The sequence below is a fragment of the Prionailurus bengalensis genome, chromosome D1 (assembly GCF_016509475.1).
Source record: "Prionailurus bengalensis isolate Pbe53 chromosome D1, Fcat_Pben_1.1_paternal_pri, whole genome shotgun sequence".
NCBI lineage: Eukaryota > Metazoa > Chordata > Mammalia > Carnivora > Felidae > Prionailurus > Prionailurus bengalensis.
In genome coordinates, this window is record NC_057346.1 from 60,196,178 (window position 1) to 60,213,419 (window position 17,242).

At 42.6% G+C, this 17,242-nt stretch overlaps 1 protein-coding gene across 6 annotated transcripts in view; it reads left to right on the plus strand.

The window, feature by feature from the left end:
• Positions 1-17,242, plus strand: part of STIM1 (stromal interaction molecule 1) — a 185,902-nt gene that overhangs the window by 87,655 nt on the left and 81,005 nt on the right. For all 6 annotated transcript variants that reach the window (XM_043580402.1, XM_043580401.1, XM_043580405.1 and 3 more), the window contains exon 2: positions 16,378-16,508. In XM_043580402.1, coding sequence (XP_043436337.1) covers positions 16,378-16,508 — 131 coding nt within the window. The remainder of the gene's footprint in view (positions 1-16,377; positions 16,509-17,242) is intronic.

The following is a 17,242-nucleotide window of genomic DNA, read 5'->3' on the forward strand; positions in this document are numbered from 1 at the left end:
ATCTTTCAGTGTGATGGTTAGACAAACGATTACAGTAAAAACAACTTGGTAGTAATTGAATACTTACTGTGTGCCATGCTTTATTTGAAGTACTTTATATATTTTCATTTCATTCTTAAAACTCTATCAGGTAGATACCGTTTTCTTCTTATTTTGTAGATAATGAAATGCAGGCATACAGAGGTTAATTGGTCTAAGTTGTGATAGAGAGAAGCACAGGGACCATGTGGGCACAGAAGAGGGGCTCCTAATCTAACCCAAAGAGTCAGTGTAGAGAATACTTCCTAGAGGAATTAGAAAAAGCCTGAGTAGAATCTTGAAACTTGAGTAGGAATTAGTCAGGTGTAAAATGGGGCAAGGATATTGTAGGCAGAGGGAACATTGTGTACAAAGCCACAAAGTGAGTCTTGCGTATTTATGGAACTCCAAGTAGTTTAGTGTGGTGGCAGGGTAAGGTGTGTGTCAGTGACTGGTATGGGATAAGGCTGGAGAACCTGGTAGGGACCACCTCCTGAAAAGCCTGTATCCTTTGCTACATTATATTTGTTATACCTGCTAGTGGTTCCCAACTTGAGGATTTAGAACTCTGAAAGGGGCCCTTGAAGGGTGTCTCGTGAATCCATATTATTTTCTTAGTTGTTTTTCAATCTGTGGATACTAAAAGTATAACTATTATTAATGGAGCTTTTGGAATTCCTCATTGAGAAAAAGTTAGGAATCACTGTTGTAAGAGTTGGGGAGCTTTGCAAAAGATTTTTTTCTTTAAATTAGAATATTTATTGAGACAATTCTAGACTTACATGCAGTTTTTAAAAAATGCAGCGTGGCGCTCGGGTCTCAGTCTATTAAGTGTCTGACTTGATCTCAGCCCAGGTCTTGATCTCAGGGTCATGAGATCTCAGGCTCCAGCATGGAGCCTACTTAGAACAATAATAATAATACAGCGAGATCGTTGGGAAACTTTGCAGTTTTCCCCACAGGAACATTTTGACAAACTGCACTATAATATTATAACCAGAATATTGACATTAATAAAACCTACCAATCTTGTTTAGATTTCCCCAGTTTACTTGTACTCGTGTGTGTAAGTTCTGTTCCAACACTGTTAAGTATCCTTTATTTGACCTTTTATAACCACACCTTTCTCTCCCACCCCCTTCCCTGTTCCTAACCCCACTGTTCTCCATTTCTAAAGTTTTATGACCTTTCAAAAATATTGTATAAATGGAATCAGAGTTTGTAACCTTTTGGAATTGGCTTCTTTCTTCAGCCGTAATTCCCTGGAAAATCATCCAAGTGATTGTATGTATCATGACTTTGTTCCTTTTTATTGCTAAATAGTGTTCCATCATGTATATTGTATATAACCATTCCCTGAAAGATGTATGGACTGATCCCAGTTTTGGGTTATTAAACATAAAGCTTCTATGAACATTTGTATACAGATTTTTTTTAAGTTTATGTATTTATTTTGAGAAAGAGGGCATGTGGCCAGGGGAGGGGCAGAGAGAGGGAGAGAGAGAATCCCAAGCAGCCTCTGTGCTGTCAGTGCAGAGCTTGATGTGGGGCTCAAATTCACAAACTGTGAGATCATGACCTGAGTTGAAACCAAGAGTCAGACGCTTAACCAACTCAGCCACCTAGGCGCCCCTATAAACAGGTTTTTATGTGAACCTGTGAAGGATTTTATTCAGGAGCATGGAGAGTGGTCTAGTCAGATTGGAATTTTAGAAAAATTGTACTGACTGCTTTAGTAGAGGATGGGTTTGAGAGAAACGAGCAGAGACAGGAAGATCAGTGAGGAAACTGTAGTTACCCAGGCAAAGTACATGGAGATCTGAGCTCAGATCTCTGTGAGCTGGAGCATAGAGGCCTTTCCTCAGAAATCATACTAGGCTCATTCCCATGTGGGAGCAGGACCAGGGAGCCTGGGCAGTCAGGAGGCTCAGGCACACTCCATTCTGGATAGTTAGCCACCCTTCTGGGGAGATGTTATCTGGATCCATAGCTGAGAACTGCATCAGGTGAGGAAGGGCTGCAAATCAAGTCCTTGGAATGACCATCCTGACTGCAGGGTTTTTCAGTAGATGTTCTTGGTTATCTAATCTCAAGAAAAGAAGAAAGGGGGTCAGTTATCTTCTTTGTATTGTTTGAATGGAGGCTTATTTGGGGCAGAAAGATGGTGAGAAGCTCTTGCCTGGTTCTGGTCTCTGGGAGCCCAGGCATGTGTTCTCTGGTAGGCCATCCAGCAGTGGGCCTGGGTGACCTGAGGATGAACTCCTGCTGCAATGGTCCCTGGAATCAACATTGTTTTTACCCCGTGTGTGTGCCTGGCTCCCCAGTGTTTATATCTTCCAGGCATTTATCACTGTGCTCTTGGGGTCACTGTGATCAGGACTGATTGTTGAGAGCCAGCTCCACTCCTGAACTAAAGGGTATAATCCTAGAGGGTCCACTAATGGGTTGGACACCTCCCCTGGGCACTGTGCAATGTCCTTATCTGGACAAGTCCTTGGATGCCCACTCAAACACTTTTAGAAAACTTTTCCCAGCAGAAATCTGTTTTGAGTTGTTTGTAATTATTTTTTTGGCCATCTCAGACCCTGACAAGTGCTGGCCAGGATGCAGGAATGTTTGGGTCGGGTGCCAGGTCAGAGAATTTGGGGCAACTTTTGAACAAGCGTGTGTTGATTTAATTTCTCTGGGGTTGTCATGCTTCTTGGCACAGATACCTTTAGAATGTAAAGACCTGTGGTATGTGGGACCCCAAAGCTAAGAAAGCAAATCTTCAAAATCTGTAAGCAGCTCTCAGTTGTCCCTAGACCGGGTCTTGTGTTGTCCAGTGCCATGCCTGACACAGGGGAACACCAGAAAAATCAGACTCGTGTACAGTTGGGAAGATGAGACTCAGGTAAAGCAGAGAATAGAGGACCAACAAGCAAATGACTAACACTTACAGGGCTTCACTGTTTTTCAAAGGACTTTCTGGATTTTTCTGATAAGAGAATTAATCCTTAGGAATAGTCAGAGTATAGGAAAGTTGAAATTTAAGTACCTGCACCTACCACTTCTGTGATTCAGTATATATTTTAATAATTGAGAAGAAGGGGTGGGGGGACCCTGGAGAGCAGAGAAGTGTATCTTACCTCTTTTTGTATCCCTAGTGCCTTTGGCTAGTTCAGCCAGCTAGTTCAAGGTCAGCAAATAGGTGATTGAAAATCAGAAATGAGTGTTGAAATGGTAGCATGTGAACACTGAACAGGGGGCCAGAAATTTTTAATTTAGTTAAAAAGGTGATAGAAATAAAAGGGAAGGCAGATAGGCTGTTAAGCAGATGGACAAGTGTGCAGAGCCCTGTAGATGTGGGAGGAGGCATGGGCAGTCAGAACAGCTAGAAGTCCCCTGCATCAGAAGCCTGCGTTATTGAGGTCATGGCCTGCTTGGTGGGGACTAACTTTAGGAATTAGCCACCTTCTTCTGGAGGGAAGCTTTTTGTGAAATCAGTATTTGAAGAAAAAAATACTGAGAGGAGGAAGAAGGTAGAAATGGGGTGGCTGAGTGGAGAGAGGAGAGAGGGCTGAAGATTTCATTTCTTCTAGCAGGTGATTATGTTTCATATGCTTAAATAGAAGCATATTCTTTTGCTCTTTTTGTTCCTCCCTGCAGAGCGTGCTAGGGACTCAGTACTCTGTCTCTAGTGTCTTTTTAACTTTGTTTCTAAGTCTTGATAAGGAAGGTGTCTCTGGCTAGTGCTGGACCTGAAGAAGTTAAGGCAAAACCAGGAAATTCTGTTTTACCCTGCTTGGGGAACGGCACAAGACCAGTTATGACTTCTGTGTTGGCCCTTAATAGGCAAGCAGAACCTAATTAAACTTGCCCCTATTCATGAGTCTTGGAGGGTAAGGGTTAGAAGTTTTAGGGAGCCCTCTTGAACACTCATCTGGATCTCCCAACCATATAGCCTTGCCATAGGAAGTTAGTGAGACTTCTAATCTGGTTCTGCCACTAGTTTGCTGGCCAACCTAGTGCAAAACAACCCCCTTTCATAGTCTCAGTTTCCTTCTCTAGTTGTAAGGTAGGCAGTGATCCTTGATGCCCCCCAAAGCCCTTCCAACTTTGCCACTTAGAGTTTGAGTACAATGGGGATCTCAGCCTCCACTATTCCCATTCTGCACCAGGAATTTTGTAAGATTGGTGAAAAGTACATTTTGACTTTGGGTCCTTTTACAAATCAATCTGTGTGAGATGCTGTGCCCCTTCCTCTTGGGCTTGCTTTGTTAGGTTGCCCTGCCTTCCACCCCTACTGTCTTCTACCTGTTTTCAGACTGGTATCTCCTGCTGCTCTGGTCTCTTGTGTCTTACTGTATTCTATTTTGTGTCTTTGTCATTCATACACTGTGTTCGTTCTTGTACTTTTTGTGGGCCAGGATTATGTTGCTTCATCTCTGTTTGAATTTGCTCTTTCATGCAGCTGAGTTCTTCTGGGCATTCATTTGTTCAGTCAGTGAATATTGATTGGAGCCCAGGTGTTGTGGTAGGGACTTCGCTAGGTCCTGGGTGTTGGTTCAAAGCCAGGATTCAGCCATGAAGGCAGCCATGGCTCCTGCCACTGTGGTGCTTACAGTTTAGTGGAGAAGAAAGATATTAAGCAAATTATCACACAGATAATTATAATTGTGAAAAGTGTTATCAATGTTGGAGAATGTATAATGTGGGCCTAAACCAGTTTGGCAGGGAAGACGATCAAGGAAGATTCTTTGAAGAAAAAGTATTTAAGTTCAGACCAACAGCATGTGTCAGAATCTGCAGGTCAAGAAAGAATGAAGAAGCTTCCATACAAAAGGAATTCTAGGTCATTCTCAACCTGGGTTGCACATTAACATCACCAGGTATAAGAGAGTATATGAAGCAGCTAGACTGGTGCTTCATACTGGTGCTTACTGGTGAGAGTATAAAGCAATGCAACTACTTTGGAAAACAGTTTGGCACTTAAAAGTTAAACATAACCCTGTCATATAACCCAGAAGTTTCACTCCTACTGGAGCTCCAGATGAAAAACTTATTTTCACTCAAGAAAAATGAAAACCTATGTCCACACAAAGACTTGTGCACGAATGTCCATAGCACTTTATTTGTGCTAGCTAAAAACTGGTGGATGGATAAACACATTGTGGTATATACATTCAGTGGAATACTACTCAGTGAGAAAATGGAGAAAAACTACTGATTCATGTGATAACCATGGTTGAATCTTTTGAATGCTGAGCAAAAGAAGCCAGCCACAAAAGAGTACATACTGGTGATTATATTTCTTTGAAGTTCTAAAGCAGGCAAAACTAATTTATAATGATAGAAATCAGATCAATGCTTGTGTGAGGAGGGCAGTGCGGTTTGGCAGTGAAGTACCAAGTGGGAACACTTTGGGGTGATGAAAATGTTCTATATCTTAATTGGGTGGTGGTTACACAAGTGCGTATGTTTGTCAGACACACTGAACTATGCACTTAAAATGGAGACATTTTATTGCGTGCAACTCTGCCTTAAAAAATATCCATGCTCTATTTTTATAAATGTCAAGGAAAGGCAAAACTCATCTCTGGCGATAAAAGTCAGAAGAACAGTTATCACTGTGGGGTGGGGTGAGGTGTAGTGGTCGTGATAGTATTGATTGGAAAGGGGCAAGAGGGAGGAAGTCTTCCTGGAGTATTTCTTGATTTTGGTGGTAGTTACTTAGATATATACATATGTAAAAGTTAACTGATCTATATGTTTATTTATATACTTTGCTGTATATATGGTATGTCTCAAAGAAAAACAGAAAACCAAAACTCCCCTAAAACCAAACCCATGCCTAAGTTCCATCCATTGAGATACTGATTTAATTGGTCTGGGACGGGGCTTGGGCCTCAGCAGCCTAAGTGCTCCCTAAGTGAATCTAATATGTAGCCAGAGTTGAGAACCAACGTGCTATGTGAAAGGAAGGGAGAAACTTGGAACATGAAAGAAGGATTGCACAAAGCTAAGGGAGTTGTTGGACAAGAGACCAGAAAGGTGGCAGCTGGCAAATCATTCTGGGCCTTAGAGGCCACTTTAAGAAATTTGAACTTCATCTTAAGAGTAATGAAAAGCTTTTGAAGGGTTTTAAGTAGGGAGATGACTTGGACAGATAATCAGCTGGTATGCAGTAGCATTGCCTATAGTTAGCATTCCTGTCAATTGCTTGTTAAGTATTCAGAATATCATTCCTGTGAGGAGAAGAAGGTTTGGAATAGTTGAGGAGTCTTGAAGGACTGGTGCTTGATTAGAGGTGGGGAGTGAGGGAGAATGAGATGTCAAGGTTTCTGACACCAGCAACTGGAGAAGTGGGAACTTTGGCAGGGGGTGGGGGCGGGGAACTAATGAGTTTAGATTTAGACATTATGCATCCGTTGATGTTCCTGTCAGACATCTATGTGGAGATATTTAGTAGGTAGTTGGATTCTGTGTGTTTCTGAGGGTCAGAAGGGAAGCTTGAAGCAGAACCATCATCTTACCTTTTTGGGGGGAGATGGCAATAGTTTTTTTGGGGGGAGATGGCATTTCTTTAAATGATAATTGAAGCTGTGAGAAGAGGTCAGATCCCTCCTGGAGAGAGTCATCTGAAGAGAAGAAAGCCCGGGACCAAACCCAGATTCTTTAAAACTCCAACATTTAAAAGTCATGTCTGGAGGAGAAACCTGCTTTGTACACTCAGAAAAGCAAAGATTTATTCATTCATTCAGCAGATCTATATTGAATACCTACTGTGTGCCAGGCACTATATGAGTCCCTGGGGATACCACAGGGAACAAAAAAGTTCCTGCTTTTGTGAGCCTTACTTCTACTGGGGGGAGATGGGCAGTAAACAAATCAACAAATAAGTGCATCATATGCAAGGTGGTGGTAGGTGCTATGAAAAAATGAAAAAGATATGACCTCTGTCCTCAGATATCCTCAAATAACTACAGTTGTAAGCTGACTGAAGTGAGGCCAGAAGAGGTACAAAGTCAGAAATGCTGGTGGAACTCAGAGGTATATCTCATTATGTTGCATATTGGAGCTTTATACGTAGTCAATGCTGTGATTTTTTGTTTCCACTGAGGGCTTTCTTTAATTTTATTTCATGTGAATTAAAAAAATATTCAGATCACAGGTTAGAGTGAAAATATAATTATCTAGCATTATAATAAAGATATAATATTTTTTAATGTTTACTTTTGAGAGAGAGAGCGAATGGGGGTGGGCCGGTGCAGGGGGACAGAGGATCTGAAGTGGGCTGTGTGCTGACAACAGTGAGCTCTATGTGGGGCTTGAACCCACAACACATAATATTTTTATTTTTATTTATTTTTTTAATGTTTTTTTTTTATTTTTGAGAGAAAGGGGGGGGGCAGTGTGCAAGCAGGGGGAGGGGCAGAGAAAGAGGGAGACACAGAATCCAAAGCAGACTCCAGGTCTGAACTGTCAGCACAGAGCCTGACGCAGGGCTCAAACTCACAAACCAGAAGTTCGTGACCTGAGCTGAAGTTGGATGCCTAACCAACTGAGCCACCCAGGTGCCCCACAACATATAATATTTTAAAGCATGCTGGTAAGAATTATAAAAGCCTTGGGGCGCCTGGGTGGCGCAGTCGGTTAAGCGTCCGACTTCAGCCAGGTCACGATCTCGCGGTCCGTGAGTTCGAGCCCCGCGTCAGGCTCTGGGCTGATGGCTCGGAGCCTGGAGCCTGTTTCCGGTTCTGTGTCTCCCTCTCTCTCTGCCCCTCCCCCGTTCATTCTCTGTCTCTCTCTGTCCCAAAAATAAAATAAAAAACGTTGAAAAAAAAATTAAAAAAAAAAAAAAAAAAGAATTATAAAAGCCTTTACTGACCACACACATATTGTAGGCCAGGCTTTTTTTTTTTTTTTTTTTAACTTTATTTTTAGAGCAGTTTTAGGTTTACAACAAAATTCAGAAGGAGGTACAGAGATTTCCCACATATCCTCTGCCTCCACACATGCATAGCCAACCCCATTACCAGGGTTACTTACCAGAGTGGTACATTTTTTACCAAGGATGAGGCTACATGAATATGTTATAATACCCAAAGTTCATAGTGTGTTACCTTAGGGTTCACTCTTGGTGTTATATGGGATGTTATTATTACTTTTTTCACATGTTCTCCCTGGGAGGGGAGACATCGGAAGTCTTTGGGGTAGTCTTTTGCTGCTTGGGTAGCTGAAACCAGTGCCTGCTTCGTCCATAAGGAAAACTCTTCTGAATTCCTGCCCCTGCTGAGAGGAGTCGGACCTCTTCTTGGATATGAAGACATGATGTTCCAACAAGGGCAGGACCATCCCTCAGGAGGCTGGATTTCACTCAGTGTGGGAATCTGACTCCTCTTTCCTCTGTGGCTAGACCTACAGTGTGCTGTATTCCACGTGGGACCTTTCTTGCCAGAACTTCCTAGGTCCAGGGAACTAGTTTAGTTCCCTTTCTCATTCTTTACCCTTTTGTGTAGAGGGTACTTTCTCCTCCCACGCCCCTTCCCTAGACCCCCAGCTCAGCCTCATTCTGCATTCTGTGCTGTTTTATCTCTGGAATCTCAAGGCCCTTGGTCCTTCAGTCTTCCCAGGGCTGGTACTCTCAGTCTTAACAGTCTTTTGAGTCCTTTCTAAGGGTAAGGGTGGATTCTGACCCCATCTAGAGTCACTGCAGAGCTTGCTGGTTGTGCTTGGGGGGTGGGAGGTCAAGTGGGAGAAATTAACAATCAACAAATGAGACCCCTGCTGGCAAAATTTATCAGTTTTCAGATTCCCCTCAGGTGCCAGCCAAGTGGTAGGGAACAGTCTGACCAGCGCCTTTCTTTACTCCTCATCTGTACCTTCTTCTTTGACTGCTGTTTGTCCCACTTCTTTACCTTTGGGCTTGTGTCTCACATCAGACAATCCATGGTCAGGCTCAACTGCAGTGACTCTGCTTTGCATGCCTATAAATACGTGTTCTCAGGGAGATAAGTTACTGTTTGGTGACGAGAACGTGGCTGGAGGAGAAGAGGCATCAGGTGGATGGTGGATATTGGTGGTGGGAACTGGTGGGTTGTATTCAGGAATTCTCTTGTCTTTGGGGCAGATATGGTTTGTTATGAATCCATTCATGCACTCATTCATTCATTCAGCCAGTATTTGCTGATTTTATATTTGACAGGGTGGATGTAGGCCCTGAGGGTTAGAGTGAGTCAAACTTAGTCCTTGCCCTTTTCTGGATATGGCATGCAAACAACTTAGAGCATGAGAATTAATACAACAGAGTTATGTATAAAGTGCTTTGGAGCATAGAGCAGCAAATGATTAGCTCTGCCTGGAGAAAGGAGAGGAGATTCAGACACAAAGGAAAGACTTTGTGGTGTTGGCTGCTAGTGGTTAACAAAGTGTGGTCTGAAGACCGTTGGGGGTCACCAAGATCTTTTCAGGGGTCCACAAGGTCAAAGACATCTTAATAATAATGCTACGATGTTATATGTCTTTTTCAGCTGTGTCTACATTTGCAATGATGGCACAAAAGCACTTAGGTAAAGCTGCTGGCACCTTAGCAAGAGTCAGAGCAGTGGCACAGAACAGCACTGGTGGTCGTGGTATTCCTCAACAACATGCACTCTGTTTTAAAAAATTTATTTTTAATTTTTTAATTATTAAAATTTTTTAAAAATAAATATAAAACGTATTAATTCTATTACATTGTGTCCTGTTGAATACATATCTCTTTAGTATTCTGTGTGATGAAACAAGAAATGTGCATAAACCACTTCTGTGTGTAGAAGTTTGATGCTTATTTCTTTCTCTAAATTTTTAAAATTTTTATTGAAAAATTTTTTAATGTTTATTTTTAGAGAGAGAGAGAGAGAGAGAGAGAGAGAGACAGAGCACGAGCGGGGGAGGGGCAGAGAGAGAGGGAGACACAGAATCCAAAGCAGGTTCCAGTCTCTGAGCTGTCAGCACAGAGCCCGTCATAGGGCTCAAACCCACGAACCTTAAGATCATGACCTGAGCTGAAGTTGGATACTTAACCCAGTGAGCCATCTGGGTGCCTCTGATGTTTATTTCAAGAGAGAGCATTCGTACCACTGAGCTGCAAGTTGAACTGCCTCCTTTTTTCAGGGAACACCACTTTTATGTGAAAGAATAACTGACAGGTAAACTATACTTACTCAGACTCACGTATTTGGCACGTATTTTCTTAAAAATGAATGAAGTGAGTCTGCTATTAAAGGAAAACAACTGGTAGTATTTATTGCCAACAATAAAATTCTAGTTTTCATTTAAAACTTAGAATTTTGAAAAACTTGGATCTGCCACTGTGAGCTTGACAGCTGCCCCAGATTTAAATCTTTTCTGATGTAATTAGTGGTGATATTAATAACTGTGATTATTTTGATATCGTAGAGATGAAATGGGTCAAATTTGGAAGTTTCCATGTGACCAGTGCATCATGTTACAAAATCACTCCTGGATAAAAGATCAAAGTGCAAGATAGACCAATAGATTTTAATATAATAGAGTACAAACAGTTCATTTATATAGTTTCAGATTTCACATGGCAACTAATCTTTAATAAACCTACTACTTGTCGATTTTGATGTAGTATCAGAGAAGAATGTTCACAGATATCTGGAAGATTATTAAAATATTCCTGTCCTTTCCAACTACATATCTGTTTGCTCTGTGATCAAAACAACACATTGAATGTGGAAACAGATACAATAAGACTACAGCTGTCTTCTATTAAGCCAGACTTAAAGAGATTTGCAAAAATGCAAAAACAATCCCACTCTTCTCAGAAAACATTTTTTTTCCAGGGATGCTTGGATGGCTGATTTGGTTAAGCATCTGACTCTTGATTTCGGCTCAGGTCATGATTTTACAGTTTGTGAGATCGAGCCCCACATTGGGCTCTGTGCTGACAGTGCTGAGCCTGCTTGGGATTCTCCCTTCCTCTCTCTCTGCCCCTCCCCACTTGCACGTGCATGTGCACACACATGCTCTCTCTCTCTCAAAATAAACTTTATTATTATTAATTTTTTTTTAATGTTTAGGTTTGAGAGAGAGAGAGAGACAGAGCATGAGCAGGGGAAGGGCAGAGAGAGGGGGACACAGAATCTGAAGCAGGCTCCAGGCTCCGAGCTGTCAGCACAGAGCCCGACACAGGGCTTGAACCCATGAACTGTGAGATCATGACCTGAGCTGAAGTTGGATGCTTAACCAACTGAGCCACCCAGGTGCTTCTCAAAATAAATAAACTTAAAAATTTTTTTTCGGGGCGCCTGGGTGGCGCAGTCGGTTAAGTGTCCGACTTCAGCCAGGTCACCATCTCACGGTCTGGGAGTTCGAGCCCCGCGTCGGGCTCTGGGCTGATGGCTCAGAGCCTGGAGCCTGTTTCCGATTCTGTGTCCCCCTCTCTCTCTGCCCCTCCCCTGTTCATGCTCTGTCTCTCTCTGTCCCAAAAATAAATAAAAAAGGTTGAAAAAAAAATTAAAAAAAAAATTTTTTTTTTCCAGAAAACAATTATTTTTCATAAAAAATCCTATTAAATTAATGTATAGGAGATTTATTTGTCTAAAATGAATTAATTGCTATTATTAGAATTTGCGTTTTAATTTCTAATATGGTAGTGGGGTGCCTGGGTGCCTCAGTCAGTTGAGCGTCCGACTTCGGCTCAGGTCATGATCTCACAGTTCGTGGGTTTGAGCCCCTCATCAGGCTCTGTGCTGACTGCTTGCCCAGAGCCTGGAGCCTGCTTCAGATTCTGTGTCTCCTTCTCTCTCTGCCCCTCCCTGCTCACGCTTTGTCTCACTCTATTTCTCAAAAAAAAATAATAATAAATAAATGTAAAAAAAATTAATTTCTAATATGGTAGATATTAGTTTTGGGATTTTCAATTTTTATGTATATAAAGGGGCCCTGGCACCAAAATATTTAAAAACCTACTCCTGTGCTACTCTTTTTACTTACGGTTCTCTTTTCTGCCTGAAGAAATCCTACACATAATTGTTATTTAGTTATTTGTTCAAAAAACATTGAGCATCTATCAAGAACCTGGCTTTTGCTTGCTGCTGGGGACATGGTCCCAAGCCCTTATGGGCATTGTTTGATAGGGAAGACAAATGAAACAGAGAACTGAAACACAGTATGATAAATGTTATTGGTGATAGACACATAAATGCTGTGGGAATACAGGCTATTGTCGGAATCACTTGCTAACTCATCTAGAACATGTGATTGATTGATTTTTCAAACACAGTAGGGGGAGTGACTGAAGTTAGCAGGAAACTGTTCACATGTTGCTCTGGGAGGAAAGAAGGAAACTACAAATGTATTGATTGTCATCTTTTTGCATGCCCTATGCTATGCTAGGCGTTGGAACAAATGTGGTCTTAATTTTCATAAAAACCCTGTCAGCAGAGATAATTATCCTCATTTTGCAAATGAGATATTGGAGGCTCAGAGAAGTTGAACATCCTGTCCAACATCATATGGATGTAACTAATGGAGCTGGGATTTTGACATATGTGTTCTGACTCCAAGTCCAGGGCTCTTTTATTAATAATGCATTGCTAAACGGGTGGATCTTCTAAGGTATTTCCAGGTGGCTCTGGGAAACCTTGCCAGGTTGGAACGAAGATAGACGAGGTGTCAGGAAGGAGAGAGACAACCTAGGAAATGCTTGGTAGAAGGAGTCATTTGTGAATTTTGACTAACATGGTTTTTCTGGATAGGATTCTATGGCCTTAGGAGACATCAAGGTTTTATACTCCTTTATTCTCAATCCCTTAAATCCTTCTCTATGCCAGATGATGCCAACAGCAAAGGTCACCTGTCTGTCTGATCAGTTTACAAACCAGAGCCTAGCATTTGAAGCCTAAATTTCTTGCACCAGCTATAGGCTTTTGGGAAAGAGGCTGGCTGACCTTAGGCCACTCATGCCCAGCCTGGAGGCCCCCAGTCCCTAGAGCTCAGCATTTAAACTTTTTCCAGTATTTAAAAAAGTTTATTAGAGGCTTCTGGGTGGCTCAGTCAGTTAAGCGTCCGACTTGGGCTCAGGTCAGAATCTCGAGGTTCGTGAATTTGAGCCCTGTGTTTGGCTCTGTGCTGACCCTTCAGAACCTGGAGACTGTTTCAGATTCTGTGGCTCCCTCTCTCTATGCCCCTCCCTTGTTCACACTCTGTCTCTCTCTCTCTCAAAAATAAATAAACTTAAAAAAAAAAAGCTCATTAGAAGTTGTGCTTTATGATAAACCTGTTTGTGGATACAGGCTAATGAAAAGATTGTATTTCTTTGCTTTGAGTCAGAAATCTGTCAACTTAATGTGGTTCAGGTGTGCTACCTAAGGTTTTCTAGAACAAGGGTCAGCAAACTATAGCCCTGGGGTCAAATCCAGCCCACTGCATGTTTTTTTGAATAAAGTTTTATTAGAACACAACTAAGCTCATTTACTCATGTTTTGTCTGTGGCGGCTTTTGTGCTCTAAGACAGAGTTAAGTAGTTGTAACAGAGACTATATGGCTCATAAATCCTAAATTATTTATTATCTGGCCTTTTACAGAAAAAGTTTGCTGACCCCTAGGGTAATCCTGATTCTTTCTGTCATGGTACTTAGCACATGGTGTTTTAATTGCCTCTGTCCCCTACTTTTAATAATATATATATTTAAGTTTATTAACTTATTTTTAGAGAGAGAGAGAGAGAGGGAGAGCGCATGTGTGTGCACAGGTGTGCATGCATGTGCAAGAAGGGGAGGTGCAGAGAGAGAGGCAAAAAGAGAGAGAATCCCAAGCAGGCTCCGTGCTGCCAGGGCTCGATGCGGGGCTCAATCTCATGAACTATGAGATCATGACCTGAGCTGAAATCAAGAGTCAGATGTTTAACCACCTGAGCCTCCCAGGAGCCCCTCTTCCCTACTTTTAAAACTAAGCTCCTTGAGGGGCGCCTGGGTGGCGTAGTCGGTTAAGCGTCCGACTTCAGCCAGGTCACGATCTCGCGGTCCGTGAGTTCGAGCCCCGCGTCAGGCTCTGGGCTGACGGCTCAGAGCCTGGAGCCTGTTTCCGATTCTGTGTCTCCCTCTCTCTCTGCCCCTCCCCCATTCATGCTCTGTCTCTCTCTGTCCCCAAAATAAATAAATGTTGAAAAAAAAAATTTAAAAAAAAAAAAAAAAAAAAACTAAGCTCCTTGAGAGCAGGGGTGAGATCTGACTCATCTCTCTTTATGCCCCATGCTGATCACAGAGCCTGACATATTAAGAGCACACAATAAATGTTGTTTAAATGGGCACATCATGTGCTGATTAAAAAGCTCTGATGGGCAATTTTTTTTTTCTCATTCTGATAGGCAATTATATGCGCCTCTGATTAAGACAAAAACAGAATTAAGGGAAGGAAAACATTATGTTGGTTATGCTAATCCCAGTGCTGTGTGCCTCACCTATGAACCAGTCATTACTTACTGCAATTTTTTTTCGATAGGTAAACGACACAATCATGCCAAGAGCTCTTGTTGGTGAGGAAGTTGAGAAACAATGCCTTAATCTTTGGCTGCATTCTACCACCACCGCTTTACCCCACCCTCTGCTCCCCACTCCCAACTTAGCAGGACAAATGTAGTAGAATATACAGTTACATGGAGATATTTCTTCTTCATGTATTGTATTCTTCTTACTTGTCTTTTTTTAAATGTTTATTTTTGAGAGTGAGAGTGCGTGCGTGTGCGTGAGTGGGGGAGGGGCAGAGAGAGAGGGTAACCGAGGATCTGAAGTGGGCTCTGTGCTGACAGAAAAGAGTCCAGTGTAGGGCTCAAACTCCCTGAACCTCGAGATCATGACCTGGGCCAAAGTCGGACACTTAACTGACGGAGCCACCCAGGCACTGCTTACTTTTTGTCTTCTATAAAGCCATTTCTTCAGTGTGCTTCTTACCATCTGTGACTAACGGAAGATGAAACCACGCTAAAGCTGTTTGGTCACCTTGGCATAAAGATAGGTGAAGTACCGACCTGGGAGTCAGTAAACCTGGGCCCTTGCTGTGACTCTTCAGCTGTCTTTGATTTGGGGCACATCAGTTAACATCTGTGAGCTCCAGTATCCAACATGTTTTTATTGAGTCACATCTGGGACACTTGACACATTTAATATTTACATCTCTCCCTCATTTTGAAAAGGATTTGAGCAACTCGTGAGTGACAGAGAGTTGACTTGTCCTGTCTGTTCCCTGTCTCTGACCAGCAGTCAGCTGAATGATTAAATGGATTGGAGTGTTTTGGGACTTTGATCAGTGCCTCAGAGAAGGCCTCACAGCCACAACAGCCTCTTTACCCTGTCCTTATTTTCTCTCCTGTGACAACTTCTTCCTTGGGAGTAATCTGAGGAGTTTTTGCCGGAGAGAAGGAATCAAGATCAGGGTCAAAGGGAAAGAGGAATTTTAGAAGCTAAGAATTGGAAGACATACTAGAAACTTTACTTAAAATATCTTTTTCAGATAGTGAACTTGAGGCCTGGAGAAGGGACGTGACCTCACTTGGTAGAGCTAAGACTAGATGCCAGGTCTGCCTGCTGTGTGTGTGCGCGGTGTTTTCCAGGGTTCTAAGAGAGGAGTAGGTGGCCTCGGCTCTCGTGCTGGTTTTTGTGTCACATTAACGACTGTGTCGGTGGGTGGGGGAAGCTGTACTGCAGACCTGCCACGCTGTTGCACCTGGTGTGCCCAGGACCTTAGATGTCTGAGAGCTATTTGCTGACCGTAGCTGTCAATGGGCGGGCATAGCATGTGAAGGGTTTCTCCAGTTAGTTTGTGACTGGCATTATGTTATTATTACCAGCAGTGACAAAGTGAACCAAAAGGAAAACTACATATTATTTTGGCATTGCAATGAATGGGCTGTCTTCCTGTTTCTGGAAAGATTGTATTCACGTGCATTTATTTATTGACTGATGAAAAATGGTATTTCACTTGAATATGTATTTTTTTGCTTACTGGTAAGGCAAAAGTTTTTTTTCTGTGTTCATTGGCTATTTATATTTTCTCTCATTTATATTTTTTCTTGTGAGTTACCTATTCATGTTCTTTGTCTAGATCCCAGGGTATTCCCAGCCTTATGCTTGACTTTCCTGCCAGGGAGCCATCAGGATAATAGGACATTGTCCCTAAATTGGGGAACTCAGCACATCCTGGGGGAAGAGAGTTGAAGACTGGATGAAACACTTTTCTCACTGTACAAATAGCTATTTAAGTGGCTACACGAGGCTTGAGGTGCTAGAGGCTAAGGACACTGAGACAGGTGGGTAGCAGAGGCCAGCAGTGCCCACAGTAATGTAGTCTCTTGCTTTTCCTGTACAGAGTTTTGCCGGATTGACAAGCCCCTGTGCCACAGTGAGGATGAGAAGCTCAGCTTTGATGCAGTCCGCAGCATCCACAAGCTGATGGACGACGATGCCAATGGTGACGTGGATGTGGAAGAAAGCGATGAGGTCAGCTCTCTCCCCCTGCCGTGGCTCCCTTCTCTTCCTGTTTGGACAGTCCCTGAAGGCTGCCTAGACACTCTTCCCTTTGGAGAGATGTTCTTGGTATTGGCTTGTTCTCTAGGAGCTCCTTCCTATCAAAGGGAGTGATTCTCAGCAGAACAGCCCTGTAGGAGCCAGCCTGCCCGAGTGAAGGCCTGCTGTCTGTATGCCTGGACTGGCTCCCATCTGCCTACTGGCTAGAAGTACAACACTGACTGAGCTATGCTGTTTGAGAGGGAGAGAGAGTCCCGAGGTCGGTCTCTATAGTTCCCCTGAACCCATATTGTAATCCTGCTGCAGATGGAGGGCATCAGTCTGTACTTACTATGTACTCAGCCCTGTGTTGGCATGTAGGAGAGACATCAAAACAGTCATTATCTTGCCCTTTGGGAGTTTATAGTCTGTTCAGGAGGAAGAAACACATGTTCCTAGAAAGATTATTCTGAATTCCAGGCTGTGGTTGCTGGGAGCTGGTTGAGTGGTCCAGATAATAGGAGCGAGAGGAAACTCTAGATGGAAAAAGCTCTGTTATTGTTTCACCTTTTGGCATTACTACAGTTCCAATTCCACAGAGCCCAGAGTGCAAAGTCATCATGTGTGGAAAGATTGAAAGGTTTTAGTTGATTTCAAGCTCAACGTGGGCCAGCAGTTTGGTGAAGCTGCCAAGTTATGCCAAATCTTTAATAGTGATATGATGTGTG